This window comes from Triturus cristatus, chromosome 11, assembly GCF_964204655.1.
Source record: "Triturus cristatus chromosome 11, aTriCri1.1, whole genome shotgun sequence".
Lineage (NCBI taxonomy): Eukaryota > Metazoa > Chordata > Amphibia > Caudata > Salamandridae > Triturus > Triturus cristatus.
The window spans coordinates 239,441,086-239,457,954 of record NC_140594.1 but is presented as its reverse complement, the minus strand read 5'-3'; the positions used below and the strand labels follow the sequence as shown (position 1 = coordinate 239,457,954).

General features: G+C 42.1%; 1 protein-coding gene across 2 annotated transcripts in view; it reads right to left on the bottom strand.

Annotated features, from left to right (window-relative positions):
* Positions 1-16,869, bottom strand: part of SEZ6L (seizure related 6 homolog like) — a 1,319,356-nt gene that overhangs the window by 787,084 nt on the left and 515,403 nt on the right. For both annotated transcript variants that reach the window (XM_085633531.1, XM_085633532.1), the window contains exon 3: positions 10,556-10,689. In XM_085633531.1, coding sequence (XP_085489657.1) covers positions 10,556-10,689 — 134 coding nt within the window. The remainder of the gene's footprint in view (positions 1-10,555; positions 10,690-16,869) is intronic.

The following is a 16,869-nucleotide window of genomic DNA, read 5'->3' as shown; positions in this document are numbered from 1 at the left end:
ATGAAACATGAAAAAGCTACTCCTATCTGATCAGCAATTACAGCTTAAGAGTGCATTAAGGAATTCCCAGTGCTAGCCTATGAGCGGGGCAGGCCTCACAGTAGTGAAACAGGATTTGCTATTATTATCATTATTTTCCATTGTGGAGGAGTATGAACACAAGGCAGTGCTTAATGTGTGCAGGTGTTTTCCAATGATCGACACAGGCACCTATTTAGGAATACAACTCCATTTATTTCAAAATAATAAAAGAACGCACCTCCCGGCCATCCCTACAGCTTCAGGTGAGTCATTTGTCATACTTGCTTAAATCTATCCATTAGTAGTTAATGCTGGAACTGCCATTTGGCAGCAGTGGCAGCAGCTGTGGGTGGTGCCGGCTGTAGTGGAATGCCTTGGGCCCTGCCGCTCAAATTTAAAAAAATAAAGCACTGACTCGAAGTGTGCCTTAGATAACTGTTTCACTCAAAACACTGCTGTCTCTTCCTTGTGCACGGCTTAACCAGCATCATAGGTATGCAACTCATTTTAAATTCAGTGCAGCACTATTTGTTAGGTCTCGCCTAGGCAGCGCTTGCACTGTCTCTTTGAGACATGCTGTATTTGGGATCTAGGCTTTAAGCTCAGCCCATGTTTTTAACTGGCTCCCTTGACTTTCTTATGGAAATGTTTTTTTTCTTTGGTTAATGTCTTTAGTAGTCCCCCCTTTTCTACTGTTGTAACCTGCATTGAGGACTGCCCCTGTTACATGTGACTTTAATAGGTACGCTTTATTTTCAATTTCTGAGCACTCTTTTCTTAATCAAAGCTTGAATCGCAGGCACAACAGCCCCTTCCACGACCCCACTTCCCCGACATGCCCTCTCTTCAGTCTGCAATGCCTACTCCTCCTCCCTTCTGTAGGAAGATAGGATCTGACTGCATGGTTACCCCCACTTTTTGCCTGGTGTTTTGCTGGTTTTTGACTAGTCTGACTAGGATCCTGCTAATCAGGACCCCAGTCTATCTGGGTTCTTCTTTAAATTGTTATGCATGTACTTTGGTACACTCCAGATTGGATACTGGGGTACCCTTATAAGTCCCTAGTATATGGTACCTATGTACCCAGAGCATAGGTACCCCAGAGGCCTCCCATGGGCTGAAGCATGTATTGTGCCACCCATGAGAAGCCATGCAAAATGGAACTACAGGTGTGCTACTGCAACCTGTGTAAGATGGTGCTTGCACCACTTACTTTAGATATAGGTTCACTGTATCTATAGGTCACTACACTTAAAACTAATGTCACCCCTATAGCAGGCCTTATCAATCCTGAAGGCAGGGTGCTGGATTTTTAGAGAGAGGGTGCCCCTGCATGAGCAGAGCCTCTCTGCAGCCTTCAGAGACCATTCTCCCGGGTTTTCTGTGACTCAGCCGGCCATATAGGTAGAGGTGCATTACAACCTCGCAGTAAATGCTATCTAAAAAACTGGATGCATAGAACCATATCGTGTTTGGTATCAAACACCTTGGAATCATTCCTCCACACCAGTAACCGGCCTCCACACCAGTAACCGGTGCAGGAGGTATGATTTCATCCTTCTGAAGGGAGCTTCGTGGGGTCACTGGTCTATCTAGTGACAGCCTTCTCGACCCGGTCAGCACAAAATGGATGCTGCCGACCAGAGACACATTTCTGCTGAGCCAAGCTTGAGCAGAGGAAGGCAGCACAATAGGCATCCTGTCACAGGGAAGTGTGACCACCTCCCAGACAGGATTTAGTGTATTGGGGCAGGGTTGCGTGCACTCTGAGAGTGCCTGAAAGTCTGCACTTGGGGCACATTTGGTGTCCCTGTGCATAGTCCAGCTCAAACCAGTTCTGGGAGCCAGTGGCTCCTGCTCTGGTGCGAAACTGGAAAAAGGACATGGGTGTAACCACCCCTCTGTCCTGACCCTCCCCTAGTTGTCCAACCCCCTCCAGTGGGTACAAAAGGGCTTAGCTGGCTATAAGACTTTAGATTTTACGTGGACAAGATTCTACAAGAAGAAACCACTGACCTTCGACCGTCTGGACACTCTGGACTTCGCTCAACTTTGACTTGGCCCAACTTCGTCTCCCCCTCCGTCCAAAGCTTTGTCTGTGTCCCTGCTCCATACAGGCTCCTTGCAGGACCTGCAGAGCACTAAGGACAACTGAAGAATCTCCCTTGGAGTGAAGGAGTCACTCCCCTGAATTAGCAGACACCTTAACACAACTGACGGGTCTGCTGCTCCCAAGCTCCTGAGGACTCTGAAGATTTCAGCAACACAGGGGGTTTCTGAAGGTCCCTGAGGTGGATCTGCCCTCTCAGCAAGATTAAGGCCAGTATCCCTCGTGGAGGCTGCATAACTCGAACCCCTGTGAACAGCATCCATTTGCAGTTTTATATGCTTGTTGGCAATTCCAGAGCTTGTGCCTTGGACTTCATGTAGACCTAACCCTGAGCAGTATTTGCACCAAAGAACCCCGGCCTCCTCACACCGAGTGCTCCGTGGCCTGGTGCTTTGCAATCTTGCTCGAGGTCCCCTCGCAACTCCTGGTCATTCGGCCTGTGGGTCCTCCTGAGGGCCATCTTGGTTTCTGTTGAGCTTTTCTGGTTGCCCCAGATGTGCCCTGACTCTCCATTGCTTGGTGAGTCCCCTGGACTTTGCTGGTCCACATCGTAACCTGCTTGACCTTCTTGTGTGGGTTGCCTTTGCCAAGGCTTGTTGGTGCTCCAGTCAAATACCGACCCCTCAGCACTCGACATCCTTTGTGGGACAGCTTGAATCTGGCTCCAGGTCATCCTTGACATCTCTTGGTCCTCGTGACTGCAGAGTCAAGCATCCCTTCTTCGCACCCGACATGCCCAGACTCTGTCCCCTCTACTTTCAGGTTCCTTCCTTCCATAATCCAGGCTTGGATTCCACTGGACCCTTTTTACTTTCATGGCAGCAGTGCTTCTTCACAGACCTCCATTTAGAACAGCGGCGGTTTCTGACACCACTCAAACCTATGCACCCGGCTCCTCTGGGATAGGTAACTCAGCTACTACGGTATCCACGGGTGGGGTGACTCTCCAAACTCTTAAGTTCCAAAGGGTTTCATCGAAGTTCTCCTAGAAGGGTCCCTAAACTGTAAAATTGCAACCGTGACTTCCCCATAGAATTGTATGGAGCCCGCGGTCGTGTTAGCACACTGCACCTGTCCTCCGCGGGGTCCCTATCTACTCACTTTTGGTGGTTCCTTGGGTTCCCAGCGATTCTACGTACTGAAGACCTTGTCTTGACCCGAGTCGTGGTTGTTATACCACTATTTTAGTATATGGTTTGGTCTCCCCGTGGAGTCCACTATGTATTGTGCTACTTACAACTATTCTATTGATCACCTATTGTGTGCTTTGTGTTCTATCCTCGTGTAGAGGATACTAGAGAGTGTTATATTAATACATACATATTTTTATATAACTACTGTGTGGTTCTCATTTCATTTAGTCAATATAGGAGGTGATATTCTGGTAAAACAAGCTGCTTTATATTCCTTCAAGATTAAGCCTAAAGGCTGCTTTCCACAGCTACCACTAGGATAGCTTTCTAAAGGTTATCTTTGACCTCATACATCATAAGGGTAGTTTGGTCTGGTGCAAGGTGCCCACTTTAATTAGTGGACAGCATGTACCAGGCAATCCTCTCACACCTTCTGCTTGTTAATATTTATTTCATAAGCCCACGTGTCTTTCTTTTATATGTATTTACATTTGTATCATTTTGTTTTATGCCGCGCTTCTGCTTCACATGTTTAAAGCTAAAGAGCAGCGTGTCGTGAATGCTACAGAAGCAAATAAATAGATAAGAAATGCGGGCAGCCCCCACCTTTCTTTTCTATTCATTTACTTTATCAGCATTTGCGCACCACCGCACTTTAGCTTCACTTGTTGAAAGTGCAAGTGCGGCATGCTGCAAATGCTAAAAAGTAAATAAATAGATAAGAAATTTGGACGGAAGCTGCCTTTCTTTCCTATTTATTTACTTTTGTAGTGTTCACGGTATGCTATGCTTTAGTTTCACACGTTTAAAGCTAATGTGCGCTGTGCCGCAAATGCAACAAGAGTAAAAAAAAAAGAAAAAAAGGCATTTTATTTATTTACTTTTATAGCATTTGCAGCACAGCACTCTTTAGCTTTAAACATATGAAGATAAAGTGCGGCTTGCCGCAAATGCTATTAAAGAACACAAACAAATGCTCCTTCCTGTTCCCCAGAATTGTATACGCATAATAGGTCTTGAGGAGAGGGTGGAGTACCACATGCTCCATTGTTGTTTATTTATTTAAAATGCACCAATGCTGTTTATTTATTTGAATAAACAAGAATGGTGCATTTTAAAAATGCAAGTTAATAAAAATATTACTTTCAATAAAAACAAATGGAAAATTGCTCAGCTGCAATTTTCCTCTTTATAATTGCATTGAGGGTGCAGTACCTTATGTGGCTAATAAAGATCCCTCTACAACTCCACAGGGACACCTGTTACTCCACCCTTTCCTTGCTTCCTGGAATTCCTATTATTACTTATGCAAATGCTGTTTTTTTTTTTTTTACAAAAAAGAAAATCTAACAAACATTAGCACTTGCAATGCCAATAGCTTAAAGTTTCACTATTGCGAGACCTATTGCCTTGCAAATGCTTGTTTTATTCAAGCAATGTGGTACTGCAACTTTCCATGCAAAGATGTCCTTCATGAATGATAGTAAATCTGGGTCCTAAAGTGCATGCCAGTATGTCAATTGAAACAAGTATGTTGTAGAAGGAAATTAAAGTTCTTTGGAGTACTTGTGCAATGAATTGTTTTGCACTAGACTGTACTCTTTGAAAGTGGCCTTGCAACTATGGATAGGGAAACCTATTTTCTAAGCACTTCGCAGGAGCGAGAACCTAGGCTCCTTCATGTAAAGGGTTTTGGAGTAAGCAGACTCACATTCTTGGGAAATGCTGCTGGCGTGGAAATGGAAAAATAATTCTGATCACAGTGACACAGGCAGGTGCTTTATCATGTCTGTTATCAAGTCAGGGCAGACCATTAAGGTTGCACACAGTGTTAGTCAATTATGCTAAGCAAGCTCTGGAGTTTGCCCTTGGACGGTACACGTTCCAGACCATTATTCATTGCCCACATGCTGCTCCAGTATTTGCATAGCAGCAACTCTTAGAAAGTGCTGTTTTTAGTCTTTCCCTGTATGCATTATGGATGATTTTGCCACAGGGAAGACATTTAGGAATTTTAATTTGGGAGAGTCTAATCAGTTTAAAAAGAATTATGACCGAAAAATAATGTGTTTAACAAGCCCCTAGAGTAGGTTTATGCAGATACAGAGTTCATAGAAAGTCTGCTGAGTGCTTCAGTTTCTGATGCATTTCTAATTTGACTTAAATAAACTGCATCCTTTACAAATACAAAGGTCCACTAGGATGTTAACTTTGTTTAATGAGTCAGAGGCTGCAATTCACCTTTATTTCATTGGCAATATATACATTTGTATGGTGCTAAATTGGTCGCAAAAAACTCCTTGCGCGAATAACAGTTTTCTCTGAGTTTTGCACTTGGTTTATGGTATACTGTACAAAATGAGGCATAACAGGGCACGTAGGGAAGCAACTCAGGCACATGTTTTGTATACATTTTCATATGTTGTTCCTTTTTTACCACTGTCAAATGGGTGACGGCAAAACAGATCACAAAATCTGTCCAGCATTTACAGTGAGCACAATTGCAAAAATGGGTGCAAAAAATATTTGCACTGATTTTGTCCTTTGTGCTCTTTGAAGAATGAGATCTTAAATAATATGGATGGTTCTTGTGAAACAGCATTATCATGCCCCATTTTAACAACTCTATTTGCATTTCTGCACTCAATAAGCATTATTAATAGCTAACTAACTAAATAACTAACTAAATAACTAACTAACTAAAAACTCTATGATCACCTCTATCTTGTACAAAGTTTGTGGTGAGATTTAGAGTTTGTTGATGGTACTCCACCTGGCAGGGTGGCACATAACATCATGCCTGCCACCTTGATGGACTACCCTCCACCATATATAGAGCTCACTGTTGACCCAGTGCTCATCCCTGCACTATGACAGGCACTACCATTATGACGATTTCTGTCAATGTGCTAAATGTTTGGCAGATGCCACAGTTGTTTTTGAATGCCATCCACCAAACTTTAGCAAATATTTTCTTTTCAAAATGGGCCTTTGTTATGAAAAAAACAGCAATGGCCCTCACACCCATGGCGTACTTTCCCTGGGTGAGGGGTCATTATTTGGTTTGTTCTGGTCTTTACCACCAGGTTTCACCTAATACTATTTAGGGTGGGCACCTACTTTGTTGGCTGTAAGAGAAACAAGGGGAACTCTGTCAGTCCTTCACCCTAAACAGGGTGGGCGGACTGTCATTTTAGCAAAAAAGGTATTTGCAAAAGAGTAGCTTGTTAGCCAAACCATAAACCCCTTCCCCACCCCAATATCTTGTCAAAATGTCTGTTTTGAAAAATAAAAGTTAATCCTGGAATAATACACTTTGTGTGCTATTCCTCACTGCCCCTGCATATATACTGTTTTCCATCTTCACAAAACACTGGCCTGTTATTCTGTAACAACAGAGAAACACAAAGCCTGGAATGCTAAACTATCTTTTTCAAATAAGCCTATTAAAAGTAGGGGTGGGAGGAAGCTGCAGAGTTTCACTCTGCCGAATTCCGGAGAGTTACATAAAAACTCAGTGAGATCCTGCATAGTTCCACCAACAGAGGGAAAATATGCAGTCCATGCAGCAGTTTAGTGCTGGTAGAGTGAGCAGGGCTGAAAAATCAGCGGGAACAGGACCATGTATTTAACAAGACTGAGCGGCCATTTGAAGTAGAAAATCTATTCAAGTGGCAGCAAGTCTACTCGAGCAGCAGATTCCTGACCGCGACAGCTCGGGCCACCTGTGACCACCCACAGCCGCATGTGTTTGAAAATCGTGCCAGGGGGAGTGAAATCTTGTTTGCATTTTCTGGAGCCCGGCAGAAGACATAATCCTTCACGTGGGGATTGCCGTAATTTGGCCAGAACTATACATTGAAGAGTAAAATAAATGACCAAAATTCCACCAATTTCAAGTGGCAGAATTTTCTTCTAATTCAAAGGCACATTTCTTCTCCCTTTTTTAAGAGAGAGTCAATGAAAACATTAGGTAAGGTTGCAGAGAATGTTATCCTGGAATTTTCTAATTAGTACAGCAAAGGCATTGTCAAGGACTTGGATTGTCTTGCACGTAACTTGAAACTCCTTTCATAAAGAAATCTGTAAAGAGGAGCTACCTTGATCAATAGTGTTAAAGGCTACTAGTAGATAGAGTAAATGAGCACACATATATCACCCTCTCCAAACAAACTGCATTAAAATGTCATAAGAGTGGCCTCAGTTCAACATTACTATAATTCCACATTATGTTCGACTTGTTTAAAATCAATCAAAATTGCAATTGTTAACATTTTGTCCAAAATATTAGATATTGACCATGTGATATTTGTGGGAGGGTGCTTAGGATCAGGGTAACATCTTTAAAAGAATGATCAAATCCTCAACAATCGCAGAGGGTCACAGACAGTTAAACCTCTGAATGGGAATGAAGAATTAAGGTTTTTGTTTTTAATTATGACGACTAGTAGTGAAGAATAGCTCTTGACCATATTTAATTTTTATGGACCTTCTCAATAAAAAAAGAAATGTATTCATTGTCCAGCTCCTTTGGAACATCCTGACATCTGCCTTCTGGTGTCTCTTTAAAAGGGAGTGGAGGTTGGGATTCCACCAAGTTGGATCTAAAATCCCAACCTTACACTTAACCTGGGCTACGTATAATGCAAGAAAAAATGTGGTATAAAGTGGGGATAAATTGAACTAGTGATACTCTGCCACAATTATATCATTACTTTTTATTGGGAATTTGACTAAATTGAGCATTGACTATTCATAAAATAGTTTATTAGAAATTCCAAACAATATACCTATCTACAGTTCCATCTAGTTTAAATACTTCAAAGTATTTGAACAAAACAGAAAACACCAGAATCACAAAAGACAATAAATGATCACATATCTCGAAGGAAATACAAGCAATATATTACAGGCAGCTGCTAAATGCAGGATTACACTTAGTCCATGTTCCTTGTCCCTCTTTGTTCCTTTTAATAAAGACATAATAGGTGTTTATGTGATCATTTTAGTCCACAAAACACCAGGAGCTAGTCACAATAGTAAGGAGTCCTCTGGGGTACGCACCTCATATTATTATTTTTCTCCTTTTGAAAAACTAAATCAATCCAAAAAGCAATTTATGTTGTTGAATTCCTCCAAATATATAGTCAATATGTTTCAGCCATAATGTTTTTTGACCTCCTCAGGACAAAACAAAGACAAGAAAACAATACCTATGATGCAAAACATAACAAAGTTCAAGACAGAGCAGATTTTGGCAATTTTCTAAAATTGACTTTGCTTTCATGGTGGACAAAAAGATTATTATGCTCAGTTTGCTTTTCAGAGAACAATTTTGCCGACCCCTGTTCCTGACAGTAGCAGCTATGATTAGTAGGTAGTAGATGAGTGATGGTGGGACTGACAACTCTGAGCTGGCAGTGGACATTTGCTTCTCTTCCAGGATTTCATAGTTTACTGATTGCCACAGACGCATTTTGCCCTACTTGACTGGCAGGCTGTGGAATCCCTAAGGCTCTGTGCAGGATGTGAGTCCACCATGGCTTCATGACTCAAAGAGATAAGAATAATTATTTGGATGCAGTGCATCCTCATTAGAATGGGAGGGAACTGTACAAAATACTTACTGCATAAAATCCTTACATTTCAGGGTGCTATGCAACAGTTTTGGTCAGCTACCACTTCCACATTTCATCAGGCAGTCCTGTAATGCCACTTGGTGGGCCTCTGTATGAGCATACCACTAGCACTGCTGCCATGAGGATCTCTTGTCACTACCCTGCTATGACCCAACAGGAACAGTTTCCTAGATCTTTGCACGGTGGGAGTGTGGAATGTTCTTGAGCACAGCAGGTGCTTCTGCTCACCTTTGGCCCCACAACCCCTACTCACATTGTGTTTAAATGTACCAACTCCATGTGCTTCATTTCCAGACCTGCCCACTTATAAAAATATTTTACCGTGTGAGATGGGCGTGGGGCCTTTCTAGATGCATGGCCCATGCCTAGAACAAACTAAGAGACACTTATCCCTCCTCGACCCACGACCCCCCTCTCCCAAAAAAAACAAATATGCAGAGGTTGTTGTTGATGTCCTGGAGTGTTGTCAGACCCCTTAATGGACTCTGGCTGTTCAGAGTCTCCAAAGACGAGCTGGAAATTAGCTCTGTGCAGTGGTTTCAAGCAACTCTACCCAATCACCCTGTGACATCGGCTAGTCACTGGATGACTGTGTGAAGGGAGCCAATAGTCTGTGAGGAATGGTGGCACCATGTACGGTTGCAGGCCTGTACTGATGACCATTTAATTGTTCGCATATAAAACAATGCCTCAACCGGTAGTCATTCACAAGGCAGTTTAAATTAGATTAACTAATCAAAAGAACGCATGTATGTTCAGCATGTATGCTAGCTCACTGCTGTCCATTTTCTAAATGTGTTCCTTACGTTCACTTCTTTCATTGCGTTTTTCAGGTGTTGCATGAGTTTAACATTTTAGTTTTTCACTGTTTGAAATGTACAGCTCTAATGTAAATTAATCTTTTGAATCCTAAGCTATGTACTTTCTCTTAAAAAAGCAGAAAGCAATTACTCAATAGTGTCTTTTTCCTCCTAGGTCTTACAGTGTCAAATACAGAGAGAGCTCTGGCTATTAAGCACTTACATACAAAATCAGTAGATAAAGAAATAACCCAAGGCGGATGCTGTTTACTGTTATTGCAGATGACATGACAAATTCATGTCTGATTTGATGTGTTTTGGCATTTCATTCTCGAGAGTGCAAGGCTAGCAGTAAGTGCAGTGTCTGAGGAACGCGACATTGAGAGACTGCACCCTTTCACAAATGTACCCCAGTAGTCCATATAACAGTGGCAACGCAAGGAAGGAAAATATTGTTATTCATCCATAAAATGGTATATGTTTGTGTGAGCTCGACATTTGCGCTTAATGAGATCAATCCACATCATACAGAGCCAGAAAGTAACAGAAGATGTTGGGGAACACCCATTCGAGATCCATAGTTGCATTTATAAGGCTGTAGTTTCTACTTTTTACAATCCAGCACCTTTAGGGCACTTTGGACATTGTTGACTTTGTTGTCATTGGAACATTTAGTAAACAGTAACTCTGTGTTCATTCCTCTGATGTTTCTTTTACGTTGACATTAGTAAATGCCTAGTGAAAGGCCAATACGTCTTCGATGCATAGTGACGTCATGTTATTTGGTTATTAACATTGCTTGATTTATCAGCGATACAGGTTTGTCTGTAAGTCACGGTCATTGGCTCTTACCTGCAGTTCTACTCCATACCCAGTATAAACAGTTACGTTGTATGTGCACTCCAGGTAGCTGTGCAGTGGTAGAGGCGGATAGTCCGTGGAGTCTATGTATCCTTCCGGATCGTAGAAGATCACACTGCACAGAACTAAAGATAAACAATAATTAACGCAAAGTACTTGCAACTTGCTTGCAAAAAAAGACAACATAAACATAGAAATCGTTTGCAAAACCAATATAGCCTTAGAACCCACCGTAGCGGGCTCTACGGGCCATTAAAGGTCCGCTTCAGTGTTCGAGGCCTTAGCCGAAGGTGAGGGACTTTAACAAGGGATCGAGCCTTCAATGGCAGGTAGTGCCCGATACTGAGGGCTTTAAGGCTATTAGAACATTCCGCCCCTGGAGGGCAGAATGTCCTAATTTGTAAAACAAAGGCCTCATGAAGCTCAAGGGGGTTAAAATCCCCTTGGGCTCTCTGAGGCCTTTGTTAAACACTGGAATGTTGATGCTCCAGGATTCTGCCAGCCATTAGAAGTCCGGAACACTCGATTGTTTTCAGTGGAGCGCTCAACATTCCAATGTTGTAAAATAAGAAATCACAATATAATGCTTTACATATATAATACTAGGTAAATGTTGTTAAACTGTAGGTAACTGAATATAAACTATTGGAATGGAATAATTAAAAGTCTTAAAATAAACTACAAGAAGTGTATAGGGTTCATAAAGAGTTTGTATTGGAGGAATCAGCCCTTGTACAGAGCTCTAGTCCAGGCGAAGACTGCCACAGATCTTCTTCCTTCCATTGCACATCAAGCTCTTGGGAACTGAAAACCTAAAGCAGCCCAGCCAATTTTGTCGGACCAGTACTCAGGGTGGGGGAGGGCGTGCAAGTTGTTACTGGGGGCTGATATTTCAGCACTGCTTCAAAACTGGCCGGACTGCTGCAAAACCGGCCCCCACCCTTCCAGCCTCCCGGGGAAACACCCGATGCCCCCTAAGGCCACTCCAGGCCTTGCGCCAAGACTTGCTTCTCAGTAGCTGAAGTGCTGGGACAGCGCTATTTTGCTTCCGTAGACAGTTGAAAATGGTGGCCTATCGTAGGAACATTCCGACCTGTGCTGCTTTTGCTTGGGAAGATAGCAACATTTGTTGACATATCTAAAGTAAACAACAGAACATTGCACATCAACCTATAGAAAGCAACACAGTTACAACCTAACAGGGAAGAAGACAACAAAACCAAAAGAGAACATACCACACCGATCAAAATAAAACACAATATTACTTTACAATAAATCAGCACAGAAACAAAGAAGCACAGAAAACAGACCAAATCACCTCAACATAATGCAACACTCCAAATGTACTCAAAACGTTCTTGTCCTATGTTACTATCTCATAATTCCGTTTTCATAAAATAGTGGCGAAAAGTGTTTGGAGCAAGCATTGTTGTGACCTGGCCCAGACCCGATTTACAAAGATCTGCTACAGACACAAAATTGAGAGATGCCGAAGGCAGCTCATATTTATTAAGAAGGATTCAAAGTTCAATGTGGAGAGGCATCTGAATGGCTGGTTTTATGAAATGCTTTGTAAATACCATTGTAGGAAAGCCCTAGAGAAAATATCTGCACATCAGCCTCAAGCATTTTCTTGATTCACAGAGTTCTGCTGCACACAAGCACCACTGTCTAAATACAGGGAATCTAGACCGATCCAGTCCTAAGGGCACTTATGATGGCAGAAAATACACCTGCGTGCTGGATTCTGCAACACTTAGGGTTGGAGAGGGAAATGGGCATTACAGGGGACAAGGCCAGGGAATATGAAGAGTGTAAACATTTATGAATAATGACGTGCAGGGTCGGAGTGGCCTGTTGGGCAGTCAGGCAAAGAAAGGCAGATAGGCTGGAGTGACAAGTTAGTTTGTGGGCCTGTTTTATGCTCTGGTTTTTACTGTTGATTTCCCTGGTATTAAAACAAACATTGCTTGCAGTCAGCTCAAATCCATGTAGTTTTCCATATATTGCAAAACACTTGACCCTCATGTCTTTTCAAGTTCAAAACTGCCCCGATTTGCAAACATGGGCCACTTTTTTGGCTATCTAGTTCACTAATGACGGCCACTTTTATTTTAATGCCCCGGACGATATTCTGTCTAAGTCCTACTGTGGGTATTCACAAGCAATTTGTGGATAGATTCTAGCACAAGAAAAATAGGTAAATCATCTCTTTTTTAAAGATTGTGGTAGAATGGGAAAGGGAAGTGAACACTCCCATATTTAATAGCAATCTAATGGAAGAGATAGCTCTACATGAAAATGTTTGCCAATGGAGAAAACAATATTGTGTATCGTATGCACATTTTTGCAACATTTACTCATGCAGATATTTCAGGTAGTGAAAAATATGCATGAATTTGATTTTGGGAGTAAGATTAATGTATAGTAAGTGTAAGTGACAGCCCTGAAGTGTAGATTTCTAGGTTTTGCAAGCTGTGATATGAGAATGGGGAACAATGTGAAGTACCCACAAAAGAAGCAACCTTGGAGTGGACAACAAACCACTGGATCATGCACGCAATGAACTTGTGCTAAAATCTTTTGATTTGGCATTTATTTGTGTGCTAATCATCCTGTTTATATGAGCAGATTGTTGTGTGCCTTCAGATATTCTCAATTGTGGAGAGTTTTATTCTTACAGTTCAAGGAGCTCAAGTCTTGCAAGGTATAAATATACCCTTTCTCTGCAGTGAAGAAGGTCTTTGAGACCATACAGTAAATATTAAAGGCGAGGGTCGGTTGAATGATCAAAGGCAAGGAATTCCACAGTGTGGATGACATCCAAGACGAAACTTTACATCATGTGAGGCGAAGAACCTCTAAGAGCACAGATCTGAAGAACAAAGGGCCGGCAAGGTTTAAAGGATCTCATTTCATTTTGGAGGTAAAACTGACTTTTCAATGAAAGATCTTGCACACCAAAGAAGAGCTAATGAAGAGGCAGAAGGTGGAGAGATGTCAGCCTGCATCGGCTGCTCTCCTGCGCTTCTTGCTTTAGTGGCAAGTACCCTGCAGTAGCACGTGGAAGGTCTAGACTGCAGCAATCAGTTCAGCCTTCATAATCATGCTGGAGAGATGCGGCACGGTGACACAGGACCCTTGTTCACTAATGCCTGGGAGTCTGGTGTCTGGCTGGCATAGGTTCTAAGAGAACTGGCCGTTTTCTGCGCCCACGGACTTACCAAGTACAGTGGCGTAGCTAGACCTGAGACAGCAGGGGGCGGTAACTGCATTTGCCGCCCCACGGCAGGACTCCTTGACAGGGGGAGGAGGGTGCTGGTGAATCCACTGATTCAACTAAGAAAGGGAGGTACCCCTTGAAGTTTTTAGGGACGAGGTAAGTAAAATGCCACAACAAAACAAAAGTTCCCCAAGAGAAAGAAGCATATATGCAAAACAAAGCTCATACTTAGCCTACTCTTCCATTAATGATATTTTTCAGAACGATCACTATATCGTATGGGGTTACTAAGATAAAGACTTTTATAATTATAACACAGTACAGCATGCAGTTTCAAAAAGACATACACAGTACAGCATGCAGTTTCAAAAAGACATACTATTCAATATAATCATAGTTAAAAACGAATTTTTATTAAAAACATTTTGTGTAGTTAATCACGTGCTACATGTACAATCCACTGATTGCCACACCGCGACGGTGCCACACTGAAGACGGCAGGTGACAGCTTGGGGAACACAATTTTGTCATTTTGTCACCCCCCTCAGTGACATTTTTTCACCCCCCTCAGGTATAACACCCGGGGCGGCCCGCACCCATCGCACCCCCTTCTTACGCCACTGACCAAGGACCATGACTTTGTCTGGTTTATTGAACCACTGCCCTACTGTGGCATCTGTTGGGCCTATGTAACTGCGACTAAGTGTGCACATTGTGTATAGATCTCAATTTTTATAGAGAACGTTGTGGTCTAGAGAAGGAGGGTTCCTTATGAATCTGCCACTGCTGCTCTGAATTGTGGTGTGTGGTCCCAAATATGTGATCAGCTGTCATCTTCTCACTTATTAGTTGATTACACCATTGATTGGGGGCATGGGATTTTGTTTTTGCTGCAACTATGTGATTCCATCTCCAAGGACGTTCCCACATTTTGGGACACTAAGGGATTATGTGACTTTTCCATCTGCTGTTCCCCCTACACATTGTAAGGAACAATTTGGGAGATGTGAATCTGTGAGATTTAAAAAAACATATAATTTTTATGGCTGCCAGATTCACTGATTTAAAGTGGTCAGTACTTGTTCACCATTAATTCTGCGGGGAGGTTCCCGGGTCTTAATTACCTTAATTAACAGTACTGGGCAGTAACTCCATGTGAGCTAACAGGGCTTATGAGTGAAGCTCCTCAAAATGGGGAATAACCTGTTAGACATAGAATGATGGGGTTCGTAAGCACAGGATTTCCCATATTCAAGGGAGTTTAATTCAGATAAGCACCCACTCATAAGAACATTGTTTGATATAGTTTAAGATGACAGATACTATTCTGTACAAATGTTTTGAATGTATTAATTGTGAAGAATACTTAAGTTTCGAATCGTAGGGGATGGAATGGAGCATCTTTCCATCTTCAAAGATGAGGCTAGCTATTTCAAACTGTTTGGCCAGTTCAGGTATAGCCCAAGGTACCAATTCTGGGCTGAAGGATCAGACACATTATGACCCATGCATCTCCTGCAGCTTATCTGAAATAATAAATTTTGGTTTGTTGCAATGTCCGTGCCCGACAGGGATTTGTATTTATTGTTGCTGTGAGTTCTGGCAGCCTTTTGTCATAAGTGCACAAACACGGAAGAAATCAAAACTGTTATTTTTAGAGCCATTGCTGTAAGCCACTTTAGCAGAGAATAAATTAAACTAAACCATTGCAGATAGCAGTAAAATCGTAGCAGTAGTTTAAGGATGAAATGTAAATGTTGAGGAACCAGTCAACGTGTTCTGCACAATGAAATTCTGAATATCGTTATCTGCCTAAACCCTTAAGCCGTAAAGGTAATGTCACAATGAGGGTTTAAATCTTTCTGAAATTCATATATATATACAGTTTGCAGGCCTGTTTAGGAAACAAGGCTTACTTATGTCCAGGGCCAGTGAAATTATGTGGCAGGGTAGCATCAATTATGCGGCAGGGCTGATTAGATAATGCAGCAAGAAAAGGCGAATAATGCAGCATAATGCTGCACGTTTTTTGATAGTATTATTTCAATATTTTGAAATTTGTACACATGATAATGCTGTCTGGGCAAAGATTTAACCCCCTTAGTACCAATTTAACAGCCAAATACATAAATAAGCAACTGAAAAATGACCAGTTAGACTTTACAAAGGGTTTTTAGCACACATAAATGCACATCACCACGTTTTTAGTAACTTTTGATCTGTTTGAGCGAGAAGCAAAATGTGTTTGTGTTAAAATCTGCAGTTAATGCTTCAGATGATGGATTATGTGGAAAATGCTCAAATCCTTATTTATTCCAAAAATGCCATGGCCACAGAATCTGATAATTCCAGTGCCCTGCTTATGCCTCTGTTAGGTAGGAAGCTATGAGACAAATATCCACAGATTGCTTTAGATGATGCTGCCCTGCTGCCTTTAATACCACCGATGTCCCAAACAGCTATTATACATCTTCAAAGTAGTCTAGTTTGGGGACAATAAACCTTGTAATTTTCATGTAAGGAGAGAGAAATAACTAGGGCTGGACATTAAACTCCTCTCCACCGCTGGAGTTTGTGGAGTTTTGACTGCTCCCTGATTTACATTTGTAACGCGGAATTCCGGCAAAACTCAGCCAATTGCTGCATGGTGGAGTTTTTTCTCATGCTTACAGTTGGAAAACGTGAGTGAGAATTGGTGTCCCCTGGCGTGAATTTCAGGCGCTAAGAGGGCACCTATGGAGATTTTCTCAATCTGGGCATTCAAGGACAATTACGCCTTTTCAAGGTGAAAAAAAGCTGCTGCTCGAGTAGAAATTCTACTGGAGCGGCAGCAAACAAGCACCGCCCTCTGGTATGTTGCGTAGTGCAATTTGCGCTTATTTTGCAGTGCTGAACAAGCTCCCAGGGGTATAAGTCAGCACATCCAGCGTAACATGCCGATTTCTGCCCTTTCACTGTATTCAGCGGAATCTCGTGAACTTTACATGTCACTCTGCGGAATTCTGCGGAGTGAAATTCCGCGAGTTACGCTCACCCCTAGAAATAACATGAGCATTCAGCTGAAGATCATGATACAGCCTTG